The 27688-nt window shown below is 39.0% G+C and overlaps 1 protein-coding gene across 5 annotated transcripts; it reads right to left on the minus strand.

Moving 5' to 3' along the window:
- LOC116440681 (MAM and LDL-receptor class A domain-containing protein 1-like) lies at positions 1–27348 on the minus strand. 5 transcript variants are annotated; one of them, XR_004238731.1, is made up of 8 exons: positions 27133–27348; positions 16474–16561; positions 13582–13758; positions 11111–11288; positions 7077–7172; positions 5580–5764; positions 4102–4145; positions 809–875 (listed from the first exon to the last, which is right to left on the minus strand). XR_004238731.1 is itself a non-coding variant. In XM_032101699.1 (5 exons), exons 1-5 carry the CDS (start codon positions 27196–27198, stop codon positions 665–667), a joined length of 720 nt encoding a protein of 239 aa, XP_031957590.1. In that variant the 5' UTR covers positions 27199–27347; the 3' UTR covers positions 1–664. The 5 variants fall into 5 exon arrangements, 1 of the variants encoding a protein (XP_031957590.1); XR_004238729.1 differs by lacking the exon at positions 4102–4145 and having other exon boundaries at positions 790–875; XR_004238730.1 differs by lacking the exon at positions 4102–4145 and having other exon boundaries at positions 792–878.
- Positions 27349–27688: the final 340 nt, after the last annotated feature.

Below are 27688 nucleotides of genomic sequence, written 5' to 3' on the forward strand. Positions count from 1 at the left end.
AAAAGTTTTAGATTCTTTTATGTGCTGATCCTGGCTTGCGGAATACATGGGAAGTTATTAAACATCAAATGTACCTTTTTTTTAAAAAACACTAACAACACCTTGATGGCAACAGATATTGTTCAAGTGGCAGCTACCAAAAACAGCTTGAAAAATGTCATAGTACAACATCAGGAGCTCTTCAGTTGTACTACACTAATTCATATAGCACTAACCAAAAAAATAAGTATATGAATATTCTATTTCATGCTATTGCTATGCAAGCAACAGCAATACAAATCAGCATACAGAAGGATACCATATGTTCTGCAAAGAAAAACCCAAGATATTTTCAAGGGGCATTGTTACAAGACTTCAAAGAAACACAAGACTGCCAGAGGCAAAAGTTACTGATGGATGTAAACATCCCTGTTCCACTCTCCTGCATCGTTACGTTTTTTCGATATCACTTCCCCATCCTTGTCACAATATTGGTCCCTTGATTTATGACGGCTGCGCTGTTTGTTGCATTCATTGTGGTCCTGCTCGCGGTCTCTCTCCTTTGAGCGATGCCAGGATTCTCTGTGTCTGTGATCACTGATCCCATGGGACTCGTCTCTGTGATTATGATCCCTGTGAGAATCATAGTGGTCACCATGCTCATGTGAGTAGTCCTCCTTTGGCTCTACGTAAGCTGAATCTCTGCTGTCTTGTGTTTCTGAGTCAAAAGTTTCTTGCCTGTGAAGGCCTCTGCCACCACTGCGATGGTTGTGGTGTTGGCTGGAGGAAGAGCAGTGCTGGGATTTCTTGATGGGTTCCACCCGTGCTTCCTCTTCAATGTGGGAACCACTGTGCTCAGGGACCGAGTGGTCATTCCTCTGGTCTCCTTGAGATCCCTGCTACCAGAACCAGCAGTAAGGTCATGACGTATACATTGAAAAATTTCCCCCACTATCAAATTCAACTAGAAAGTACCATGAAACCAATAAAATTTTAAGTACAAAACAATCCACTTTGAATCTAAACTAGGAAAAAAACCCATTAGTATTCAACTTTTACTGAAAATTCAGTATTATAATACAAACAATTCTTTTTACTCTCATCAGAATGTAGCGTGGCACTTGGGTGGCACCTTCTCATTTCTCGTGATGTTTCTGACTACTCCAGTTAGCAGTAATTGCCTCCACCCTCCAAAGAAAAAGAGAGCATGCAGAAACAGGACAAACTACAGAAAAATTGAAGAGGAGATACCATGCCAGGAGAGGGCAGATATCAGTTAAGAGTTTACAGATGCGTGTCTGGAAACAGCTGCTACGGGAAAGTGATTTTAGAGGGCTGAGGAGGTGGATTCCAGCAAATAACCAAAGTACAAAACCTTGGCTCTTTTAGAGTAACTTTTTTTTAAGGAAAAAAAATGCAAGTGAATCTGGTATGAATAAAGTTTGTATTATGATACCAAATAGTATCACTGACCGTCTGTTTTCTCAGCAATAATTTCATTTCTTCTTGGTAATGAAAACTTAAACATTGACCTCATAATTTTAAGAGCTCAAGAATAGAGCCCATTGCCAAGAAAAGCAGGAGGAGAGTGATATTATCACATACAAAATTTCCTAACACACCACTGCTATTAAAAGACCAAAATAAAAATTACCAGGTAATAAACCTACTCTTCACCCGCATAAATGCTTTGAAATCACTGCAAAATGAACAAGTGGCATTATTTAACTCATTTGGGGGTTTCATTACATTAACCTGCTTTTATTGCCAAACTGCAGCCAAAAACTTTTCAAGCTTAATTGCAAAAATTTAAATAGTTAATACTGAAATTGAAATATACTTCTCACATGAGGTGAAGAATGTCACGACAAAATCATCTCTGCTGCCACAAAATTAATGTAGATTTTACCAGAGTTATATAGGCATTTGTTTGTGAGACTGTTCTGAATTTAACAAAGTTAGTCTTAAGTTTGCCCTTCTATGTGCAGAGTTGTCTAAAAATAAGGATTGCCTCCAGGTCAGCTCAGGACGTATCTTCTTTCTGTCTTTCTATTTTGTGGAAAAGAGCTAGGGGAAGGAGGAAATTTTGTCCTTCAGCCACAGATCGTGGCAGGTGGGTTTCCTAGCAACCCAAAAAGTAAAATTCCAGGAAATTGGAATGGAAAATAATCTGTATTTAATCAGAAACTTATAAAAAGCGGCATGTTTCAAATCAGCAATTTGGTAAATTTAACAAATCCTAATTTTCTAAGACAACACTTTGTTACGTCAACTTCTGACAGACTAGCTGGGTTGCTCCATGTGTTCCTAATTTGAAACAAATGGCATAGATGAGAACAAGGTAACAGGAATAGCAGTCAAACTTCTTGTTTATTCTTGGTTTTGTGGTTCTCAAGATGATTCTGATTTGCCAGAGAGGAGTATAGTAACTGTAAACATGAACAGATCTGTTCAAGGCAAAATGAAATGACTCAACAGAGGTGAATTGTAAATGAAATCGAGTGAAAAGCGAAAGAGTCCAAAGCAACACCTGCTTTGGATGTGTAAACACAACTTCTATCAGTTCATCACCATGACTGGTTTTAAGGCACTTAGACATGGTATACATGTGAAACCCTATAATTCTCATGTGGTCAAATGCCACATATGCATGTACCTTTATATAATAATGACTAATAAAATCTGTCATTGATGTGGTTTGAGAACAAATGCAAAATTTGAACCTGCTTTGAACATGGTGCTACTTTTACAAGCTCAGATAATCTTCTCTGCTATGATGAGCACATGTGAAGGAGCACAATGAATAAATTTAGAACCAATACTTGCAATTTCAGAATAGGGCTGTTGGGATTTATAGGCAAATTCATTGACAGCAACTTTCCTTAAATATTACAGGGACACCAAACAGCTAATGTCTGAATCTGGATTAGATTTTGAATTTTGAATTTATGAATGCAGCTTTTTGATTCATAACCAAATTTGGGCTTTGATTTGGAATAGATTGTGCAGTGCAGGAATTCTATGGTCCAATCTCATAAAGTTTTTTGTCTAAAATAGAGAAAGTTTGAGATAATCCTATTTCAGTACTCAGTTTGTACTTTCAAAGAAGTAGGGGTTCTTGGAATGAAGTTTAAACAGTGTTGAAAGAGGAGAGAGAAGCCTTTGCCCTCTGAGTGAATTTGCCTTGCTCTCTATTTCCAGTGGTCCCTGATCACCTGCACCATATGTGTGTGAGGTGGCTCCAGTCCTTTTGGAATTAGCCAACTATTTCCATACAAGTTCGTTCCAAAGCTCTCCCTCAGACAGACAGGAGGTGTAAGGTCTTTGCCGATTTCATTTCAAACCATCCCAGGAGGCCTCACGCCTTTAAGCACCTCGTGCCATGCAACACACACAGGCAGCATCATGCTGTAAAAATGCCACTCTGGCAGCTGGAAACACAAATCCCTCCTTACAATGCACTCTGGGGACTAAAAAACCACAAACCCCAAATATGTTTCACGGCAAAGGGGCACTGCATTGGCCCCAGGGGAGGATGGCTCCAATGCTCTGCAGGGCGGGCGTGGCTCCCCCAGGCCAAACAGCTGGTGGCTTGGCTTTTCCCTGCAGAGCAGCCCAGAAAAACAGCAGAGGCATAGACTTTAAATTCTCTAAACACAGGCTCTTAACACTGTTGAAAGAATGGGTTCAGCCACCATGATTAAAAAACAGACCCGCTCTGTGCCAAGGCAGTGACAGGCTCAGGTTTGAGATGTCAGCTGAACATTTATCGTAGGAAAATGAAACCAAAGGAACGTAAAACTTTTATGTTCCATAAGAGATCCCCACTGATTCACACTTCTGTATTAGTAGACCTACAAACAAACTGTGAAACTGCAAATACACTCTCATTTTTAGTCCTTAAATAAAAATCTGTTAGTTTGTAAGGAGACAGCACGGCATTCAGAAAAGTGTTATTAAAACTGCATAGATCCTCCAGAGAATGTGGTTAATACAATGAGTATGTGAGCTCTAAATCCACACCCAAAAAGCATAAAAAACTTGAGCAAAATAATTTAAAAGTCTACAAAGCAAAGAAAGTTTATCTAGCAAGGCTGCACACAACAATACTGAATTTCATACTCGGAAATTCTTCCAGCTCACAATTTTTTCAAGGTGTTTCAGCTCTGAGGACAGAAAAAAAGGCAGAAATGAGCTATAGCTTACAGTCTCTTTTCTTGCAATTGTGTCTGAAAGCAAGAGAAGGAGATACCCTTCGAGGTGGCTAAAGAAATTATTCTTGTTAAAGAACAAACCTGTCAAGTCTGTGGTTTTCTAATGAGAACTAAATTACTTGACACAAAAACACTGTTTTGCAAAACAATAACAAAGATTACTTTTTTGCATTTTAATTTAGGGGCAGATCCATTTTTTTTGATTTGATTTTCTAAGAGGAGGTGTTTTTCTTAGCCAGAGTTAGGAATTGTAATTTGCATATGGATATAACTTATGGGCATATATGGAACTTAGGTAGAAATTTAGATGTGGTGAGCCATTATTTGATCTGGGACAGAAGTATTTTAACCCCTTCTGTTATCTTCTCAGCCTCAAGGCATCACTCACTACTTATAATGAAGTATCATCTTGAAACACTTCATTTCACATCATGCAACACATATCCAAAGGAAAGCATCTCCTTATGCAGAACACCTCAATAAAATTATACAACCCAAAAGTCGAAGGAGAATAGAGGGGACATAATATGCCCGTATCAACAGGTACGTCAGTGCAGAGGCAGGAATAAAGCCTGCTTTTCCCAGCTCACTGGAGAACTGGAGAGTGTCCTCACTGTTCAGAAGATAGAGCCTCTCAAGGTCTTTCTGCACAATGTGCAGTGCAGTGGGACTTGAATTTGACCTAGGAGTTCAGCTTGAAGGAAATCTGTACTTTTCACAGCAATGTCCAATGAATAAAAGAACAAAAGAAACACTGGAAGGGTCACTTTGACCTAGAATCTTCACTAATACAGTCAGTCATTCTCAACCTCTACAACTCTACAGCCTGTGGGAAGATTGGAACAGATTTCCCTCCAACATTTGTGGATCTGGCCTGTACATAACCCAATTTGTCATGCAGGGCCTCTGGGGCTGGGATTTGCCTATTAGCAATAGTATGCCCATCAGTCAGAAAGTTACCAGAGGCTGGAATGTGCATAGTCTTAGTCTAGTTTTATTTCTCTGATTGGATTACATATGGCCAGCTATAAAAATGCTTGTGGCTGGTACAAATATTACTGGCACAGCGGTGTCCTGGGCACAATAAAACCTGAAGTATTCCACTTCACATCAACATATGTTTTCTGTCAGGCCAGCTTAGTCCTTGGAATCAAAACCAGCCCCCTAGTCAACACACAAACACATGCTACCATGAATACAATAGCAGTAACAGTGACATGCTTGTATTTGCCTTTTATATGGAAAATGGGTGAACGTCTACTGGAAAAGCTTTTACTCTATCAACAGCAGTAAAACATATTCAGCGTATTCTAATATCAGCCTAACACTGTGCTTTGGAAGGAGAAGTTGACAGAAGAAAAAGAAGAGATGGCATAAAAACTGTACCTGTAAATTAATATTTGGACCTGGGCTAATAAAAGAGTGGCTGTTGCAAGTGTGCGAGTGAGAAGCTGGTTAGGAGGATTGCTGCTAGGTGGATGTGTGGCCTTCCAGTAGGCTTCCAGATAGTCAGCAAGGTGCTCACAAGCATCTTCAAGCTGGTTCTCATCAAGAATTACATCGAACATTTCCTGATAAAGGAAAGGTTTTAGTGAGAATAATCACCAGGTAAAGGGAGATCAGCTAGAGACAATGATCATGCTTTTCATTAATGAAAAATGAACCACATTTTTAGTACTTGTATTAAGATATTTTGCCTTTTTTTATTTGTGTTTGTTTTTCTGAATGCATTTGACACAAAAGACCGTAATCATAACTAGCACTAATGTTACACTTGCTAAAGCAAGGCCTTGTGACTTCCACATAGTAATGCACCAACAGTCAAAGAAGACGGGAAGAAGCAGCTTGAACAAATCTTAAATATACAGAAAGAAGGGATAAATATTGAAGAATTAACTATTGAAAAAAATGGAATGGCAAGAAAGGGAGTCAATCCCCCTATCTAGAGTAACTAAGAGAAAACTAAGGCAAACTAAGACCAATAACTAAAACAGTAAGAATACAGATCATTCAGTTTCCAAGTGTCATACAAATATTAGGTAAGAGATTAGTCACACCGTCTAATTTTAGACTTCTAAAGTTAGGAGGTGAGTTTCATCTATTTCCTCCCTGGTCAGGGAGCAGAAGGCAGCTTTGAGGGCCTATGCAGGTCTCCAGCATTCTTCATTGACTTCCTGGAGACCTGAGCATCTCTTAACTGAGATGCTTGAACTGAAATGATGAGGACATTCCCTTCACTCAGCTCCATAACTATGGCAAATTATATCTGCAACTGAACTGTACTCTCATCTTCTGGTTTCTCACCCATACTCTTGACAGCTGACTATGCAGGGAGCAATGCATGCCAGGTTTAAAACACAGTTGGGGTCTCATCACCTCCACTTTATAGGTGGAAATTGAGAGAATTTGCTTCAGTGCACATCTGAAGATGTGCATCTGACATACTGTCAGCTATGCAGTACCACTCAACTCTTTGCCAAAACCCTGACCAAGAACATCAATAGTGGTGGGCTGTGGTGACAGATGCCCCAGAGGAGCTACTCAAACCACTGGCCTTACCCTACACTACCAGAGATAAAGCACAGTCACTAAGAGGGTTCATTTTTAGACCAATAACTCCCTAAAAATTATCAAGTAAAACAAATGTTCAGTTTTCTGAAGCACTGACTGTATCAGCACACATCCTAATAACTGATTGTGACTAGGACTCTTTTTCGCCTGCACCCTTGTGCAGAGCCGCAAGACTTCAGGAGGTGTTCTGCAAAAAGCAATAGTGAAATATGGCCAGAAGAGGGCAAACATTCCCGAAAATTATGTAATTAACCTCGTGCTTGAAAAGAAAGGCACCTTTCAGTGACAAGACATAAATTAACAGTAACTCACAGGAGGACACTGTGCCAGTTTATCAGCTGCCACCATCTGAACATTAAGGTGTTTGGCCTGAGATTTCCCTCGGGATTTTATCAACCTCTGTAAAACCTGTGAAAAGTAAGACATTAAAAAAAGTGAGCAGGCTCAGACTTAATATACATATATAACCACTTAAAATGTTTACATTTGAAACTGCTCACATGAGCAGAGCAAATTCTTCATTTGCTGGCTTCAAGAACATTTCCCATGTTCCCTCATCCAGAATGAGCTAATTTTAATTTACATCCAAATATCTCCTTTCCTTTACAAGCACTAAAAAGTTCCCCTCCTGCCTTTTTTATGCTGCTTCTGGTTTCATTTTTTCTAAGTTGAATTTTTAAATTGATCTCCTGAGTTCTCTTCCCACAAATTCATTCTTCTCTTTTGAATGCCTCTTCGCAAGGTCTGTGCATGTTTTTTCACACACAATGAAAGAGTATATTATCAGATGTTAAACTTTAGCAATCAGTCTGATACTCATTCTGTGTTCATTTCTGTATTATTTTGATTTAACGAACCATGAGCAATACTACTACTTACGTGATTGATACTAAAAGTGCAATCCCAATTAAATAATATGACATCATCCTGCAAATAATTTCTGGCCATTATCTTATTCTTAAAAGTAAATGGTATTATTTAAGTTAGACAAACAAGGAAAAAGAAACCAACAATGAACAAACAAAAAAAACCCCAAGCAAACAAGTAAAACCATATATACAATACTTAATATTTTTTTCTCCTATTCTGAAGTTCTTAGACTCTCAAATTTAAAGCATTTCTTGATAGTTGAAAAAACTGCTGGGCTTAAGTATATTACTTAAAAACTTTAATTTTGCCTGATTTTCCTGTCCTGAATTCTGATAATGATTGTCTGAAAAGCAGACACAAAAGCAAGACACATGGGTTAAAAATATGTTCATCAGGGGAGCTATTTACACAGCAATAATTATCATGTCAGCTTAGAATTTTATTTCTACATCCATTTTTGGTTTGATTCATTAGATTTGGTGCATGAATTATCATGTCAATTAAGTGACTACAAAGTTTTCAATTAACAGTTGTACCCAAATTTCATTAATAATGTCAAAGAATTTGCTACATCCCTATCCAGATTCTTTAAAAAGGAAATAAACTGATAGACTTATCCATTTGCTGGTGTCAACTCTGTACACTTGTTTAAGCCTACACAAACTGCTACTTTTATTGTTACAGCTTTTCTAAACCAATCTGCAATAGAGAATTCCATTTGCTAAGTATAGAAACATGTCACAGGAGCTCTACATTCATACATGAATATTGGTCTTTTCCGTGCACAACGCCAATGCCTCCTAGTCCTTTGTAGAACACACAACTGACTTTTTCTAGCTCAAGCCAGGGACTGTCTATCTCAAGCCAGGCTCCCATGGCAAACTCCCAAAATGGCTTCTAATCCTCCAGCCTTTGGTTTATATATACACATACAAGCTGTTCTCACTATTTCCAAAGTAATTACTTTCACTTAATTAATGTAATTACAGCTTTAAAGACTCACACCTCCACCTCACAATTCACCAGTCTACATGTGGCTAGCCCAAGTACTTATTCTGGGGAAGCAGATGGTTTGAGTCCAAGTATTCACATGTATTTTTGCTGAAAGAACTCATTGTAAGCTGCACTGCCAGCTACTCTTGAATCAGGATGAATCCAAACATTTCTATATGTAGTCATGCATATTTTATTTTAATTTGTAAACATACAAGATTACAGTAACACAGCTTGCCTCATCTAACTCCATGGAAGTTTGGGGAAAATGGATGAGAAAATAAAACTAAATGTTGCAGGGTTTTAATTCCACAAAACTGCTGCTCTGCATCTCCTGTTGTAATTTGGAAGGATCTATTTTCTGTACTTCTCTGTAGACCAATAAACAAGGGGAAGGGGGAAACCATAGAACCAAACTGCATCTCATGTGAGACACCACAAGAGAAATACATTACAGAGTTGCCTGAAAACTGCAATCTCTATGGATCATTTACTTTCTCTTTTCATCAGTCCTTTTCAATATACTGTTTGTTGCATTAAACCCTGAAAATATGTTGAAAACCAGTAATACAATTCCCTGTATCACTGTGCCAATTCAAACCTATAGTGGAAAGGTCGTGAGAGGATTTACTGAGTACACATACAGGGCTGGTATTGGCTAATATATAACAATTAAAGAGCAGTCAATGAAAGATTTGACAGCTAATTTATTGTAAACAGTTGCTCTTTTTTATGGAATATACTTCCTTTTCACACGAGACCGAGAAACAACTAGGTAGCATTGCAATTCTTTGCTATTGTTGAATGATTTTTTCTGGATTTGGTATTGTTGTTTTGGGATTTTTGTAAAAATGCAGTAATTTTAATGAAGTGCACAGTGAAACTAACATATTGAGCTCATTCTTTAATAGTGAGAATTCAGGCTGATTAAATGCAATATAATGTAATTTGAAACAAGTAGCAATATAGCAAAGACTTTGTTGGAGTGATCTTAATTTAAAGACCATCTCTGCACTCTATGGGCTATTGTCACAGGAAGTAAACATATGTGTCACTAGAACCAGGCAAGTATTTTTCTGTTCAGAATAAATACACTGCACAGAAATTTTCTTATTAATGAAGTTGTATTACATTGAAAATTGTTTGTACTCAATACATTTGCTAGTTATCTGTAGGGGTTTTTTATCAATAAATCTTACTGTTACTTTTAACTGGATTAATGCATCGTTTTAAAACACATTTCTTACTTAATTAAAAAAAAAAAACAAACAAACCTCACACATTTAAAACCAAAGGTGCATGCAGAAAACTTAAGTTTTGTTCCTTGAGTTAAATGAAAGGAGTATCTTCCAGGGAGCTAGTACCTATCTTAAGCAATCTACCTAGAATGCAATGTTAATTTACAAATCTTCACTGAGAGAATAGAAGTATTTTACATTTTAATATGAGGTGATATAATTTACCAGAAAAATGGTAAAATCAAAATAAATGGTAAATAAAATATCAACTAAACTGAAGTTAGCTCTAACTACAGTAGTTTTGAACTGCATTAGTCAAATATTAAATGACTGCAGGATTCACAAGACCTATTGTGTTAACTTGTACTGCCCATCCGTGGGTAAAACTGCTGGGATAAGAGCAATAGCTAACAACGATAATTAACAATAACAATAACAATAACAATAACAAAACTGGTAGCAATAGCTTACAACTAACCATAGCTAGTAAGGTAGAAAAATGAGCATAAATTAGTTGTGTGAAGAAAGACTATTTGAGAAGGTATTCACCTAAAACTGATCAAGAGGATGACCACCGTGAACTAAATTAGTACCAAATTAATTACAAAGCCAGATTTCAAAGGAGAAGTCAGCTTGAAAAGAAGTGTAAAAGTAGGATGAGAATTTTTAGTAGCAGGGATTGATAACGCAGTGCAAAGAGCAGTGCCCAACATCTGTTTTTGACATGCCAGAGGTCATCTTGCTGATGCCACAACCACTGCAGAGACCAGACAGAGCACCACCCCCACTGGATGCTGCCAACAGCCTGCAGCCAACTGCTGGGCTGGGAGTTCGGCATGCTACAAGGAGGGTGATTTCTCATGGCATGTGTACACATAAAGCTGGAGCAGCCATGTCTTCCAAACTTGCTTTCCCATAAGTGGGAACATGCTTGTACTCCACATATCCTGTGGGAGGAGTACACATGTGCTTCTCTGAATGGGGATGTACTGAATCTTTTGGGAATTACTTATAGAAAGGTGTTTAGTAATTTTTATCTGCTTATTAATGTTTTTTTATTTTGATTCATCTGTAGTATTGATCCTGCATACCTACTTCACTGGTTGTCAGTTAATTATGCGTCATTATTAAATCAGTAAACTGTTTCTGTATTGTAAATGGAACAGTTTTTCCCCTAGACAATCTGTATGTGGTTAAGATCACACATTCTAGAAGAGACTCGAGCACCTGAAAAAATGTACTCACGTAGTATGATCGGTTAATGGGCAGTGTTGTTCTTGCTCAGGGTAGAGATTTGCTCCTCTTCCAAGTTGCCACTTGAATGTGTTTGTGATATGTATGGAATAGTTTCTTGACATCTGTTCCAAGGCTGGTTGATGCCATCCACACAGGCCTTTATCTTCGAAGTCACAGACTTCCATAACTTTAGAGATTAACAGTGATTACTCATGTTTATATAAAAATTGAAAATTTTTAACTCATGTTACAATACAAAAAGCAACATGTAGATAAAACGCATTCAATTCATAGTATCTGTGAATACTTACACATTACTAACATGCATAGTTTTTTCCTTATAGATAAAACATGAATTATATATGTTCTCCTCTATTAGACAGATTCTAGTTTTGGGAATACACCAATTTATTTGCACCACAGTATCTACCTTCATATGCGTTCTGACCAGCTTTCAGCTCATTCTAATAATCTGCCATATAATATACATGGAAATTTATGTAAAATTCATCAGCCAAGAATCTGTGAGCTGCTGTATGGTTCTGTCTCCAGTCCTGTAGGCTGATGACATTAGCAAACCATTATAAATTGTGTACAAAGTCCATGCCCAAAGTTCTAAAAAAACCCCAAAACAAAACAAAGCAGTTCTCACAAAACTTGAAAGTTACATAAAAATGCATCTATTTGGTATTGGTGTCAAATACTGAATTGTTGTCTTACTAAATAAATATGCAACTGCCTTTCAATGACTTTTTGCTTCCTGAGCAACTGGACAAGAAAAGTGAGCTCACTACTGATCCTCCTTAGGGTAAAGAAACCAATTTATTTTCCATTTCTGCTATGAATATTTATTCTCCAGCACATGATCCAAGTTGAGTCTAGCCACTCTCCAGAACTTTGGAACAGATTATTACGCTTACGTGACTTTTTTGAGACTTGTGCGAGGAAAATGAGAATTTATTTTAACCCATAAACCCATACAAAATGCTGCATCGAGAAATCATAGTTTGTTGGTAGACTGTGCCTGATACTTCTTTCCTTGAAGGCTAAAAATGGTAGACTAAAGAGAGAGTGAGTTTTGATTTACAGCTTGTATATCCTCACTAAGGAAGCAAACTGCAGGCAGTGTGATCTCATGAGTTGCCCATATGAAGATTTGTGATGTTTCATGAGAATGATGAGTTGCATTAAATGCATATTCCCCTTTTTAACATGCTTTGTAAACATTATATGTAAAGTGCCTCTGAGAAAGATAACACCTTCCTGTGACCATATTTCTGTTTCAGTCAGGATGTTTTTAAGTCCTAGTCCAGCGTTGTCTTTTAAGTGATAAATTCCCATCTTAGTGATGGGAGACCTCAGACAGAGCAAATATGTAAAGGTGTAGTCTCCACAGTATTTATCTTGCTTAGAAGGAAAAGATGTTTTGTAAGATAATGTAAATTTCTGAGGAGAGAAATAATCAGAGGGCTCTGCATTTATTTCTCAGGGCCAGATTTCAAAGGCTGGTGTTTTTTCACACTATAGGAAACTACCCAGTGATACTTAAACATCAGATTCATTTCTTCCAGTTATTCCCACATAAGAAATAGACATAGGGAGTGAAGGATGCTTTTCCTCACTGAGTCCTCAGCCTTGAGAGAGGTGACTGAATTCCCTACACTTTGTGTAATGAATTCAGAGTTTTCATTTTCAGTGACAATAGTCTTGCTTGCAAAGGATGATGAGGTCACTGTCTCTAGATGTCTGTCCCCCACATTAACTGTCTTCAGTAAATAGTTCTTTCAAGTACTGTTCTTTGAGGCAAAAGGAAGTCATTAATAGCTTCTAAAATGCTACAGTGTGAACTGCTGCAACTCAGAAGCAACAGACAATTGCCTTAGATCTTTACGGACATCATATGCGGACCTTGTCCATTTTTCCACTTACAGCATTCCCATAAGACTAACAGCTTTACAGGCTGGAACTCACTTCTGTGTGGAGTAGGGTGAATTTCACAACAGTTGCTGCTGCTGAAACAATTTGGTATAAAAAAATCCCCAACAGCCAAACAAGCAAATGAAACCCATACTTATTGAAGTGGGTAAGAAGTGGATCCAGTTCTCCCAGACATCCACCCCGAACATGAAACTCTAAAGTTATTCTCTCTTCCAGTCTAGACTAGAGAACATTTTAAGAAACTATGCTCACTTAAAATTGTCATGTATAGTTATCAATCATTAGGGAGCTGAGGATTCCTCCCCCTGCCATATTTCAGCAGTTACTTGAATTGAAACGTTGAGTCTGAATCAGAAGGCAGAAAGTGCATTACATCACACATATATTAAGAGCAAACTGCTATTATTTTTCTGGGGAAAATCACATTAAAATAACATCTAGGTGCTAATATCAAATTGCAAAGATAAGATAGAACTGCTGAAGCAACGTGTTTAAGACACAAAACTAGTAAGGTAGCAAAGAACATCATCTATTCCACTCACCACAAGCTGACTCATCAGACTTATCAGAGCAGTCAGGTCTAAAATCACACTTCTGGATCATCTGGATGCAGTGGCCAGAGGCTCTGCAGACAAACTCCTTCTCTGTGCAGTTGTTCATGGGGAGTGTGGCAGGAACTGAAGTTGCTGAAGTAGTTGTAGAAATAGTGGGCAAATTTCCTTTGAAAAAGGAGCCAAAAGAACATTGAGCAGCTGGACTAAGGCACTCCAGCTTCATAATGGTTTCTCCCCTTGCCGCTCCCACCCTTTTCCAGGGTATAGCTTAATGGAAACATGCCGGGACAGTTGAGTTGAGCTCAGCAGGAACTGAATTGGAGCTGTCCTCAGTGGAAAGCACTAGTTTTGTCACACCATCCATATAATCTTTGACACTTGCAGGAATTTATTTACACCTCTTGCCTGTCTTTCAAATTTGGATTAACCCAGTGAATCACTTCAAAAAACTGATGCCAAGACTCACCAAGCAACCACAGAAACTGATTTTCTCAGTGAACCAAGGCTAACAGATTATTCTGATGATAATGGGGTTTTTTAACATGTTGATTACTACAAGTGACTGTGGAAATTACTATGTAACCTTCTTACCTTGTAAATTTATCCATGAAAAAAATTATTTTCTCATTAGAGAAATTATTCTGAGGTCACCACCTTGTTCCACCACCTCCTTTATGTTTCATTCAAACTCATTACCACTTCTTGCAAATCATCTTTTGTCCTCCTATTCTTTAAAATGCACCTTTCTTCAAACTTACTCTCTTTTCTTGAAAACCTTTGCTATTATTGTCCATAAAATGAATTTTCATCATAAAACTCCTTTTTAAAATTTAATAATTTATTAAATTTTTAGCTGTAGTGCACAATGCACCTGAGCAATACACCTGAGTTTATTAAAAAGTATGCATGAAGACTTTTTATATTAAATGTGTCTGGGATAGCAAGGAATTTCTTTTTTTTTTACCCTTGGAGGCTGGAGCAATAATACTGATAATAAATTACCCATTTCTATTTTGTAGGGTAGATAGAAAATCTATGACATTAAATAAATTATATTCCAGTCAAATGAATGATACTCCCATAATGTCCTAAAACTCAAACAAAAGACTTAGGGGAAGGAATGTTCTGAAGGAAGAATTGTATTAATTGATAAATCTATCTACAACTCATAATAATAGCAAGGACCTTATTGGTCAGAAATTTTTAAATATAAATGCCACATTCAAGCCTCTGCTCCTGATAAGCTGAAATGGAAGAAGAAATTTTGAAGTACCCTAGCCTTCGCCACACGTGAAAAGAAAGGAGGACCTGATACTGCCTCTATTTTGAAACAATTAATTTTCTATACTTTATTAAACACCATTTTGTCCAGAGCAAGCATCACTGAATAGCCTTTGATTAGGGCATTCAAATGATGTATTGAAGCAGTACATTCAAGATTCAAAAGATTCAACATCTTCAATGTTACTTATGGGAGACTTTACCACCAAGCTGTCAAAACCATCTCTCCCTGTCAGTACTTGGTCACTTAAAGTGGAGCAAGAGCAACTGGGCAGTGCTTGATTCTAGTGCACAGGGACAGGGGAACCCTGCTTTTTCAGCCTGATCCCACTTGTGTTAAATATGGTGGAATATGCCACAGCTGTTGTCTGTTTTGCAGGCTATTCGCACAGTCTCTCTGACTGTGTTTTGGTTGTTGGGATACTTTTATGACATGGAGGAGATAAAATAAAGGCAGGGCCCTGGACTGTCTCAAAAATTGCTCTCAACACTTAAAATATTTTCAGTATATACATAACACAAAACCTGATTCCTGTCCACCATTATACTTGACTATTTTATCTTTCCACACAATGAGCTTTTCTTTGTTTAGTTATTAACTTTGAAACTCTGACCCTCAATAATTTCCAAATTTCTTGTTTATTTTGAAAGTTTTCTTCCTAACTAATTTAAAAATATTTAGGTGTTTTCTGATTAGTTCTTTTATGTCCCCTGAATATAAGTCACGGTACATTAACTATTTACAAAAAGCCTTTATATCCAAAATGTTATAATAACAGCTTTACGCTGTATAAGTATGGTAAAACATTAGATAATTATCTGCAAAAGAAATACCATACACATTTGATATTCCTAGTAGAACCAATTATATCTACAAGAAATTTTTGGAGTAGCAGAACAAAACTCATCTGCACTAGGGTGTATATATGAAGTGCTAGGATACTAATATTCAGACACTGTTTTAAACTGTTTGCTGCTCTACAGCCCTGTCATGACTTTACAGCAACTGTCACACCATATATAACCCTGCAATGCCTGCTGCAGCTAACAGCAGCCCTCTTAAAATCCCTTCTGTGATGACCTCTGGATCTCGAGTCTGGTGTCTTGAAGTACATGTATTTTGGGATATAATATTTTACAATTCTGTAGACATTGTACTACCCTTAGTAACAACGACTTTTGATGACAGGTTGCTCTATCACCTGAATTACTTTTGTGCTGTCACGTGAGAGCAATTGGCACAGTAAGTATCTTAGGAATTATTGGGGTGGAAAGCTGTATCAAACTGAATAGGATGAATAAAAGTTCAGTTCATTTACACACAGATGAGTTTCTTTTACCTTTTAGGAATAAAAATCTCAAAGAGTATGGAAGCGGCACACTTCTCACTAAGGGTCTCTTTTGGACCTTACATGCACAGCAGAAACTATTTTGTGCTGATGCCTGGATATGAGGGTCTGAGAAGCAGGGAAACAAGTCTGGATGTCCTTGTCAGGCATAGTCACAGTTTAACCTGGTTTATACTTTTCTAGTAGCAATATTTTCAAATGACAGCAATCAATCAGCTCACAGGTCAGAGATGTGCACTTCAGCTCTTACCATTGTAAAGAGTACAGCCCAGAAAAGACACATCATCAAGTCCAATGTCTCCAGTGAAACCATCTCCTACGGTACTTTTCACCAAAATCTAGGAAAACACAAATTACAAAAGCATTTTTCAGTGTATAGTAGACTTCCACTTCTCATTAAATATTTCTTACGAATTGATAGAGGAGTCATTTGCCGTGTTTCACACTTAAAATGAGATTAAATTTATTCTAGGGGATATATTCTATTTAATATTGGACTCTGACAATTTCTCCTCAAGCCTGTGCTACAAGCATTAACTCTGCTCAGAACACAAACATAATGACTGATTTGTTAAATCTTGATATCCACGGACAAAAGACCCTCTAACTAATTAAAGTTAGAAAGTGGTACGTTTATTCAGGCACCAGCAGGAGGCATGGGAGTAGCCTCCTAAAGACATGCCAGCAAAGTACAAGGTTCTTCGTTCTCTATTTATTCCTCCAAGTTTTACATCTTCTACATATGTATGACCCCAGCACCTCCCATCCTCCGCTTTGTATTAAAATGAGATCGTTAGTCTTTCATGCATGCGCAGTTTCTCTCTTGAATTGGGCCAGTGGTCTTGAATTGGGTCAGTGGTCCTGAAAGATGACATCAGGAATATCTTCCTCACAGTGACCTTTTTACTTTCTTACTGTTGGCAGGCCTCTTGGCGCAGCCCAAGATCTCCTACTTTTGATCAATTATTATGAAATTATTTCTTGGTTCTATTAGTTTCCATTTGTTTTGATGACAGTTCATTTATTCTGTTTCCTTCCATAAAAAAACCTTAAAACTAAAATATAATGGCAAATAATACATCACTTAGCTCTAGCTTGGGCATCTAATAATCATTAACTTACCTTTAGTTTTTCTACTTTGTATCTTAATCAATACAAATTTCTTCTAACTCTTAGCTAAAATTCTAACCTTTTAAAACCTTGACTCATGACTACAGAACATGACTAGAGCAGGGACTGTCCCAAATACAAAAAGATAAAGCTTTGGGAAAGCTCCCTGTAAAACCAGGAGAGACCATTACTAACTTTCAAAAGCCTGATACTCTACTTCTGTGACCTTTGCTCTATCCAGCATAAAACAAAATCCCCTTCCTAAGGCAGATGCCTTAGTGAAGAGTAAGATGGTCTTCCAATCTATTCCTATGCTGAACAATTAGAAAAATTATCTCTGATCACATTAAAAAAAAAAAATCAAACACACAACACTTTACTGCTTCTAAGATGATGCCATTTTAATATCTGCAATTAGATGTTCTCTCAGGAAGTAATTCCTGACAGAATACACATAGCTGTGCTCCTCTGCAGCAAATTTAGTAAGGCTTGACCTGAGAAAGAGCAAAAGGTTGTCTGGATGCTTCCAGGTACTACTTCTATGATACAAAATCTTCAGCAACAGGGCCATTTTTGCTGTCTTGCATTCCCTAATTGCTCTTATGTCTCCATCAACTATAAACTTACTTGGTTTTGTAGCAGACAAAAAGACCAAAAGTGCTTATTTTTTTTAAGCCAAGTCATTCTACATGTTCCACTTATGCAGCCACTGAAACAGCCACTGAGCAGTGTCAGGGTACAGGATCATTGGCAACTGAACAGAAATGAGCACTTGTGCGCAAGAGGGAAAGAGCCAGTCCTGAAGGTCCTACAACATGGAGCCTTGTCTTTTGACTTCATTGTAAAAGTGAAGCAAAGGAAATTGTTTAATTTCATACTGAAATGAACTATGGAGATTAACAAAACCCATCCACAGAATGGTTGAGGTTGGAAGGGACTTCTGTAAGTCACCTTGTCCGCCCCCCAGCTCAAGCGGGGCAGCCAGGAGCTGGCTCCCAAGGATGATGTGCAGACAGATCCAGTATCTCCAAGAGACTCCACAACTTTCTTGGACAATATGCCAGTAATGGTCACACTCACCACAATAAAGTCTATTTATCCTGCTCTCAGTTATGCAGGCAGGGATGTCCAGCTGAAAAGAGATGATTTCTTAAGCCTTTCCAGCTGAATCCAGCAGCATACACTTGCCCATGCACATTTATTCTAACACATTACTCAAAGTGATTATTTTTATTTGGTGTTTTATTTCAGAACATTCAAACCAAACCAGAGAAATGTACAGAGCACACAATTTTTATAGACTTCACCTTTCAACAGTTTTCGAAATGTTTCTGTGGCTTTTGAGAAAAAAAAAACAGAGGAGCATTAGTAAGTTATGTTCCTAATAAATATTTCCAACTTACTAGCACAAACCCCAAATAATTCATTCTTGAGGGGTAGAAGAGATATTATTATGGTAAGACTATAATTTCACATACAGCCTTTTTCTTGTTTCTATGGAAATCCTTCTAGACTTGGAAAAGTTGTTAGCCACTAAAAATATGATTTGCAGAAGAACTTATTACTGCAGCTCAAGGTTTCTGAGATACTGTGCATTTCCTGTAACCTCCACTCATTCCCAGAAACAGCCAAATGGACCAGATGCCTAAAAGAGACTTTTAGTTCTTTAGCCTAAGGAAAAAGCATCAGGCTTGGTATCAGAACATCACAAGGTCAGAATTAATTACAATCAGAGGCAGAAAAATAATTTATTTTATAGGCCTTTTCCTCTGCAAGGCCAAGTTTACAATCTCACTGTCACTAAAAAGAGACAAGTAGCAGCTTCTATTTCTTACAGAACAGTACCCTGAGGACACATGATTACTTTGAGCAACACTAAGAAAAACACTGAGAGATGGTGCAAATGATCCAGACTTTTTCAGCATTACCTGTCCTGCGTTCAGAAACAAAAGTTCTTGAAGTAAATGGTTGTGGTTTGATTTCTCTTTTCTTTTTTTTTTTTTTAATTTCTATTAAGAAAATATGACTTAACAAAGCTGCAAAATGCCAGACTTTGGACCACATGTACAATCTTCATCGAATCCTGATGGGAGCCACCATGTGAGGATACAGTGAATGCACAAAAGCAGCACTGTGTTCTCCCATGCTCCTTTGTGGCTCCACATCTATTGATGCCTAATTTCCACATAATAAAAGAGCTCGTATTCACTGCAACACTAGCTTGTGCTTCCTGATATGAGGATCAAGCTCAGACACAAAGCGCACCCAGTCACAATTCAGTGCACAGCTTCTGATTCACAGATGAGAACAAAGCTACCAGACACTGCATGCCTTCTTGAACTGTTAAAACAGTAAACAGAGCAGCGGTGTGTGCATGCAATGCTCCTCTTATCTTCCCCATGATACTTTTCTGTGCCACACAAGTGCAAGTTTCATCACACAAACATAAGACACATTAAAATTTAAGGTGGCCAGCCCTGAAATCCCAGCAGTTAAAAATAACTAAGGCCACAAGATTAATTTGCTAGCTGTGTCTCTATCCTTCACATATAACACAAAGCCTGTTATTTTTGTAACAACACAAGCAGACACCATTGCTGGTAATTACTCTGGCATTTCTTGGCTCTTAAGAGTTCAAGTCTGACTTGCACTCTTAGCTAGAGGAGGGATGGTAGCCTTGAGAAGCAGGTATGGTCAAAACAGGTACGTATTATACATATATTGCCTTACTCTGAACACTATGCTTTTCTGTTCCGGCTGGCAGCTTCTGGCAGTGTTCTAGCCAACAGAACAAGGGGAAATTCTGAATTGATCCCTCTTTACAAACATTTTGACTTCATGATCTTTTAGACATATGCAGTTGCTGATCAGGACCACGACACCTTTTCATAGATAACACAAGAAGTACAACACATTTGCAAGGAAAAGAAATTACCCTCATATTCCCCCTCTCCTCCACGCCAGATCTCACTCTGCATTTTGGTTCACCTTAATTTTAATGAAGATTCAAGTAATTTTCTCCCTTAGAGAAAGGGATCAGCCAAGCAGAACTATATTGCCCCTTCCTACACATAATTAGGCCAGGGCCATTAGCAGTAAGAACGTGTACAGACTGAATTACCTGTGTCTGGGAATACATTCAAATCCTACATCGGCAAACCTGCAAATAGAGCATAAGGCAGTATGCTGGCATTCCACAAAAGGTGTAGCAGAATCCCTGCATGCCAAAAAAATCAGAGACAGGGACAAATGGCGTCATGAAGGCAGTGAAAGAGCACTGCCAGACAGCAGAAACCTCCAGGAGAATGAGGGCCCTGAACACTGGGCTCAGCCCCACCGACACTGGGGAGAAAGGCAGGCAGGGGCTCCTTGCCTCCTTGCCCTTCTGGTCATTAGCACAGTTAGGGAACATGCCAAAAGAAATACTGAAACAGCATCTGAAACTCACCACACAGGTAAAGCAAAAACCTTATTTTTGAACTGACAACATTTCCTTTATAAAGCAGGCTGGCTGAGTAAAATAACGTATTACCACACCTAATGAAAGTGTCTGTACACAAAAACACACACGCACCCACATATTTGTCAGTGTTTCTATTAAACATAATACAAGATAATCCTTCAGGAAATCCATCCCTCATGAAGAATTCAAATTAGTTATTTTATCAGTTATGGTACCTGCATTAATACCTGAGACAGTTACTTAATAGCTGAGCATTAATTAACATTGCATAAATACTGCAGAGGGGAGGAAAATTAAACTTCATGCCAGTAGCATTTGTCCCTAGTAAGAGAGAGAAAAACTCAGGACACATGCAGACACTAGGACTTCTAACAATAACACGTGCTGTATGAACACACATCATCAAAACAGCCACAAGTTAGGCATCTAAATAAAGGGGATAATTTTCAAACCCTTCAGCAGATGAGGAAGATATTGCAGAGTCATCAATACTTATGACCTGTGCAAAGTCACCTTCCTCTCACACAATTTTCTAACAATAGGTACCTATACTTGAAAACAAAACCATGACTACTCATGGAAAGTTATTGCAGCTGCAGGATTTAGCTATAATTGCAAACATCTCTCCGCTTCATTAAGAGGGTCTCCCACAGGTCTTAGTGAAGGCTGACATTGGATTGGCATTACATCCCAACTGTGTATCAATTTCCTCAGTCAAGTCCAGGGCCCAAACAGCAAGTGGTGATAAAACAACAAACTGAATAGCTGAATATACTCTGCCATGTTAAGCTGGATAGTATGTGCTCCACTAGTTCCACTGGTATCCACAGCTCTGTCAACTGCTAAGTGACACCAAACAGCCAGATAAAGAGGAAAGAGCAGTGCTGCATACAAAGAGCAGTTTTATTCTACAAGATTTAAGCAGCCTTTATTACAACTGCCATGGAGAGAGCAAACAGTTGTGGAAATCCTAAAGGTGAGAGAGTTAGCAGGGGTATATGCTGTCAAGAGCTATTGATAAGGAAGGAAAGAATATTTTAAACCCACCAATGAATGGTGGAACTGTTCTGCTAAGATGTAAAAACACTATTTGTGTTAGTGTCAGGATTTACATGTTTCAGGATTGTTACTACCTCATTTCCATACATACATTTGTATAGCCCTGAGGTCAGCCAGCCCAGCAAGGAGGGAAGACTAATCAAATACTAACCCTTAGGAAAAATTAGTAGCACAGAGTGAGATCAGTAGACACCTGAGAGCCTTTCTCTCCCCACTGACAGGCCAGACACATCAAAATATTTCTCTTCAGAAGGCAGTGAAACTATTGGACAACTCATCTAAACCATTATACTCAGTCTCCATTTGCTTTCCATTTTCACAAGGACATAGAGGAGAGAGAACTGGTGAGGCAATCTTCAAATATCTACACCACAATGAAAATTAAGTGAGACCCATAGAAGGAGAGCTTGAAGGAATAAGATGGTATCTTGTACCTTCCACAGCACAGAGGCAAGGCAAAGCAACCTTGCACCATCCTCTGGATTTTCATCTAGCCTGTCATTAGCCTGCCATGAAGCGTAGTTCAGAATCAATTAATCAATCTATCTATCTATCAAACGATCTATCTTCCAGTATTTAACTACTTTTTTTCCAGCAGGAAAACAGATCACAGAAGAAAACTATCCAATGGGTGTACATAACATCAGTTTTGAGCTTCAGATGGAAAACGCAAAAAGAGATTTAGGAAACTGCCTGCAAAAAAGACATGTACAACTGCATAGAAGGTGGTAGAAATCTTCAGTTTGCAGAATCCAAATGTGCTACTGCTCAACTGCTGACTGAAGGCCTGTGTGACAAAGTCGTGTGGTCTCAATCGACTGCCTAGTTCCTTCAAGTGCCATTATGGCAGAAAGCAATTACACACAGCAAGCTGCCCCACACAGCGGGTTCCAGCTAGGTGCCGAGGCATCCCTGTGCAGCAGAGGGAAAATTTGCAAGTGCAGGTTGATGCTTCTGGAGAAACTTGAGGAAATTATAAGGAGAGGTGGAAGAAAGATTCTCACATGGATAGTTTAATCTGAATCACATAATTGCACAGAACACACGAATGTACTGATTTTGCACTTGCTCAAGGTCAAAAATGACTATCCTAAAACTACAAAAAGTTTTGCTATAGCATTGAGCTGAAAGAAAGAGCAATTTTTTTCCACTTATATTCCACATCCACAAATTAAAAGGAACAATTAATCGATTCAAAATACCATTGTTGAATTGCAGTTCTTAGGATTTTGACAAATTTTCTTAAAATGCCATTTCCTGAACGACAGTAATTATTGAAAAGGTCTCAATTTTCAGTAGAAAAAAACCCCCTCTTTCTCTGCTGAAGAGAAAACCGTACAATTTAAAACCACAAGATTCATAGTTTTCATAGACTGGTTGAGACTTTAAATAATGCCCTTTTTTTTTTTAAGAAAAACTTCATGGGACAGTCATGACCCCATTTAAGTCACTGCTAGGATTTAGAAGATGTCTTTTATGATAACTTGAACTGTTGCAATTCAACTGTTGCAATAATAGTGCTACTTAGTACCTAATACTTAAAAAGAAGATTTAAAGATGACTCTTCTTGTAACATGATTTCTACCTAAGCATCAAAGCTAATATTTGCAGACTGGAGACCAGGTTTGCAAACATACTATGCAGGAACCCTGGACACTGATCTCAGAAGTGATGAACACAGAGATGATCACACTTCAAAGGAAATTGCAGACACTTTCTATCTTTGAAATGTAGAGGCTAGCTGTCACACGAGGCTGTCTCAAAAAACCGAGTTAATAACCTCAACCAAAGCAATACTAGCTACAGAAAGAGTTGCAAAAATGTTTATGTTATTGTCCAGTGCAATTTGAATTGCTGCACTTAAATTAATGACTAAATTTTACTTTGACACTCCAGCACTAATAGTACTCACAATGCAAACATTGTGGAGGAAGACAATGAAAACTACCACATTACAATTCTACTGTAGAAGTTCTCTGAACCCACTTCCCTTATATGAGATGCAAACTTTCTGGTTTATGGCCTGCAGGTGATACATACTACCTTCAATAATGAACAAAGCATCATACAGTAGAAGAAACATTAGTGTGACACTCAAAGTCAAATAGATGTGCTAGGATTTTAGGTAATATTTTTGTATCATGCTATGGTGTGATAAAATCCAACTTACCTAATTATGAAAGCTTTCAAAGCTGTTCACAGATTGATTGGCAGAGACTGGATCAAGTAATATAAGTACTGATGTCAACAAAGTTAATTGACCATTTCTGAGATTAGAGTATTGAACACACAGCAACTGCCTGAGATACAATAACACACACCGCAGGAGAAAAAGTTTGCATAAGGGGCATGGGTACAACAGCAGATAGCTAGAAAAGCCCAAATCTTCCAAATGAAGTACATAAACACTCTCTCAATTTGTCTTGCTACTTTATCACCTTCAAGAAAAGAGCTTTAATGTAGTTGGATGCTGCACATCCATTTCTAGACATGGGGATGTCAAGAGCATGTCAAGTTTTTATGTCCATTGTTAGTCTGCTCTGTTGCAGAGAAAAACCTTGCTTGACAGCTTTTCTTTTTCACTTAGGTACCCTTTAAGCCATTAATTGATTTCAACCAGAGAAGAAGAGATTACCAGAAGGAAGTTCTTATGACTTTTGTAAAATCAACCAGGCCAGAGAAGGCAAAGCTGCAATTTTAACATCTACAGGCTCAAACCTCATAAAATATGCCATCCAGTTTCCATAATTGAAAATGGTAGCCCATGTGTCATGAAATCAGTCCAGTCTGTGGCAAGAGGGAGCTTCATGGCAAAAATGAGGAGGCACAGGTAAAGACAATGAAAAAATGGTTTTTTGACCTCAAGACACAACTTTAAAGAAATTCTCATTAACTCCGCTGTTCAGAAAACCAGTTGCTTGTAATAAACAGCTAAAGCACACATGTGCACACACACCCCCCCTAAGATGCAAACTTCTGGAGCCCAATCTCAGATAACTGAGCATGTTTTATTTCTCTAAAACCCATCTATATTTTACTAGGGGAACTCCTTGCAACATGCAGAACAGTTAAAAAAGTATACAGAGGACAGATTTGTCAAAGAAAATGCACTAAGACAGGAAACAACCCTTGAACTGCCCCTTCATCAAGGTTAACTAGCTGAAAAATGGCATTAGACTAACCACATTCGTATTATCTCCAACTGGACTGACTCAATTCCAATCTGCTTAGTACAAAGTCACATCATCCTGAAAAATACTCAGTGGTCATACCCTGGCATCATTCAGAAAGAGATTAGATGCTTAAATGGAAAAGCAACTATATCTGCTGTTATATTAGATTATAAATTTGTACAGAAAGACACTTTGTGACAGAAATTGAAAGCTAACTGCCTGACAGTAGGAAGGATTTCTCCCCATGGGTACAATATCCATTACAATGGTTTTTGCTTTCTCCACAGTCCTGAAATTGGAGACTGCTGGATATGCAGCACTTGTTCACAGCTCCACCTTTAATCACCAGTTTCCCATTAAGGATATACATTTAGTACCTAGCATACTAACATATCAAAACTAGCATACATAAACCTTTCCCACACACTTTCTTAAAAGAAAGATCTGTAAACTAAGTCTATACCACTGATATATGTGGAAGCCCATAGCAAGCCTGCTCCAATATTACAGAAGGTACAGCTGGAAAGGGTTGGAAAGACTCCACCTAAAACAGATATTGTGTCTTAGTATATAGGTAGGAGAGAGAATAAACTGTTTTTAAAGCATTCCTGATGGAGATTTCATTAGCACATTCAGAAACCTGGCCACGGTAACTCCTCCATCTCCATGCCACTGAAATTAGCAGCCTGCTCAGACAGCATCTTAAACTACCATGGTGAGAGATCAGCTCTGTGCAAAGCTGAACCAAACTACAGCACCTCCAGGTCGCCAAAACTTCTTCACTCCATGCAGCTCATTAGAATTGACAGAATTACAGCTCACTGATACACAACTAGTGAAGATGAAGCACATTAATAGCTGCATGTGTTCTCTGTGGAACCAGAAGTTTTCAGAAGTGCTACAGAAGTGCTCCTCCAGCCCTCCATCACAGTATTCTCCAAAGGAAATGGTGGGGAAAAGACTAAACTGGGCAAGCAGCCCCAGCACACAGCACCCTCCACAGACCACCATGACCATAATTCCACTTATCTTAAATAATGTAAAATCCATGCTATACTGCATTCTCCACTGCCTTGTGCTTAGGGAAGAAGCATCAGCCCAAGAAGCTTGTACACACACAGTCTCACCTCACCTGCACCACTCAGACCCATAACATGCTGAGCAGCTCACCTCCCATCATCTAAGCTCCCAAAATGAGTATAGACAGTATCACCTATTAACTCTGTATTATGCCCGGTTTTTAAAGATTCAAATTTAGCTCAATGCAATGCCTAACTGTGAAGCATCAACTGCAACAGTCAGATCTTGTCAAACACAAGAGCTGGATACTTACATGAAAAAACATCTCTCAGAGTTGTGTGGCTGAGGACCAGTCTCCAACTACTAAAGGCAAAAACAGATAGAGAACCTACCCCAGAGTTTAATATATCAAATCCACTCTCTTGGCAATGCAGTCAGTGTGAGGAACATGTATACAGTATAAACAGATAGGGAGGAACAGAGGGCAAAACAGTTCGCATTTAGTTTTGTTCCCTCAGCTATCTGACTATTCTGCAATAGGGGCCTGAAGGGGGTCAGGAGAAGGATGGAACTGTTCCTGTATAGCAATCATAATACAGATAACACCCAAAACTACAGTGATATAAAAATCACACATAACACTTTCTCCTGTTTAAGCTCTGTTCTACTGCTGAGAATGCAATCTGACAAAGCATTTCACATACTACACACTAGCACCATGCTCAGCAGACATATAAATACATGTCTGGGCTGTAACAAAAACACACTTTGACACTGGAGAGCAGCTTGGGGAGGGTAATATTCTTACATTCCTTGGATACATAAATATCAATACACACACACAGAGAGAACAACATAATGCTATGATTTCTGATCTATATCAGACATAGCTAAATGCACATGCACACCTAGGAAATAGCCTATCAAAACTGATCCTTCATACATAAATACTTATTTTTCTACACGTACATAAATAAATACATCTATCTGCCAACTAAACACCAACGCACACACATTTCCCCAAAGCAGCCCACTGTTGTATCTCCCCACGCTCCCGGCCTAACAGGTCGCACAGGATACACACTTTGCTACACGCAGACGAGGGAGTCAAGGAGTGAAGGAGAACTCCCTGGAAGACCGGGTGGCTCATCGCTACCGCTGTCCCGCAGCCTTCCAGCCCGGCGTTCCCAGCCGTGCCAGAGCTCCTTCCTCGGGAGCCCGGGTTGCGCCCCACCAGCAGCCGAGGGCGGCTGCCCAGCGCTCAGCCCAGCCTCACCCAGAGCACCGGCTCCGCTTTCCGCCCCTTCCCCACCCTCGCCCAGGCCGCGGCGGCGATCCCATCTTGTGGCGATCCTATTTCGTGGCGATCCTACCTAGCGGAGGGCAGGAGCCGGCGCGGCCCCGCCGCCCCTCCCTCGCTCCCTCCCGCGGGTGCTGGGCGCCGGGAGCCGATAGCGGGCGTGGGGCCGGGACCAGGACCGGGGCCGGGCCGGGCTGGGCAGGGCGGAAGGTGCCACTGCCTCCTCCTCGCCGCTGCTGACTCAGGAGCAGGCGCCGTCCCTCCACGCCGCTCCCGGGAGGCGGCCGCCGCGTTCCGCGCAGGATCGCTGCCCACAGACACCGCCGGGCACGCACCGCCC

This window comes from Corvus moneduloides, chromosome 1 (genome assembly GCF_009650955.1).
Source record: "Corvus moneduloides isolate bCorMon1 chromosome 1, bCorMon1.pri, whole genome shotgun sequence".
Taxonomy (NCBI): Eukaryota; Metazoa; Chordata; class Aves; order Passeriformes; family Corvidae; genus Corvus; species Corvus moneduloides.

Bases quoted from the DNA above. Each gene is read 5' to 3' on its own strand.
- LOC116440681 (XM_032101699.1), bottom strand. From the start codon at position 27,198: ATGAGCCACCCGGTCTTCCAGGGAGTTCTCCTTCACTCCTTGACTCCC. The intron at 11,289-13,581 runs GTGAGTGGAATA...TAATCTCTAAAG, and splicing joins GTCTGATGAGTCAGCTTGTG to TTATGGAAGTCTGTGACTTC. The intron at 876-11,110 runs GTGAGTACATTT...TTCTGGTAGCAG, and splicing joins CCATTAACCGATCATACTAC to GGATCTCAAGGAGACCAGAG.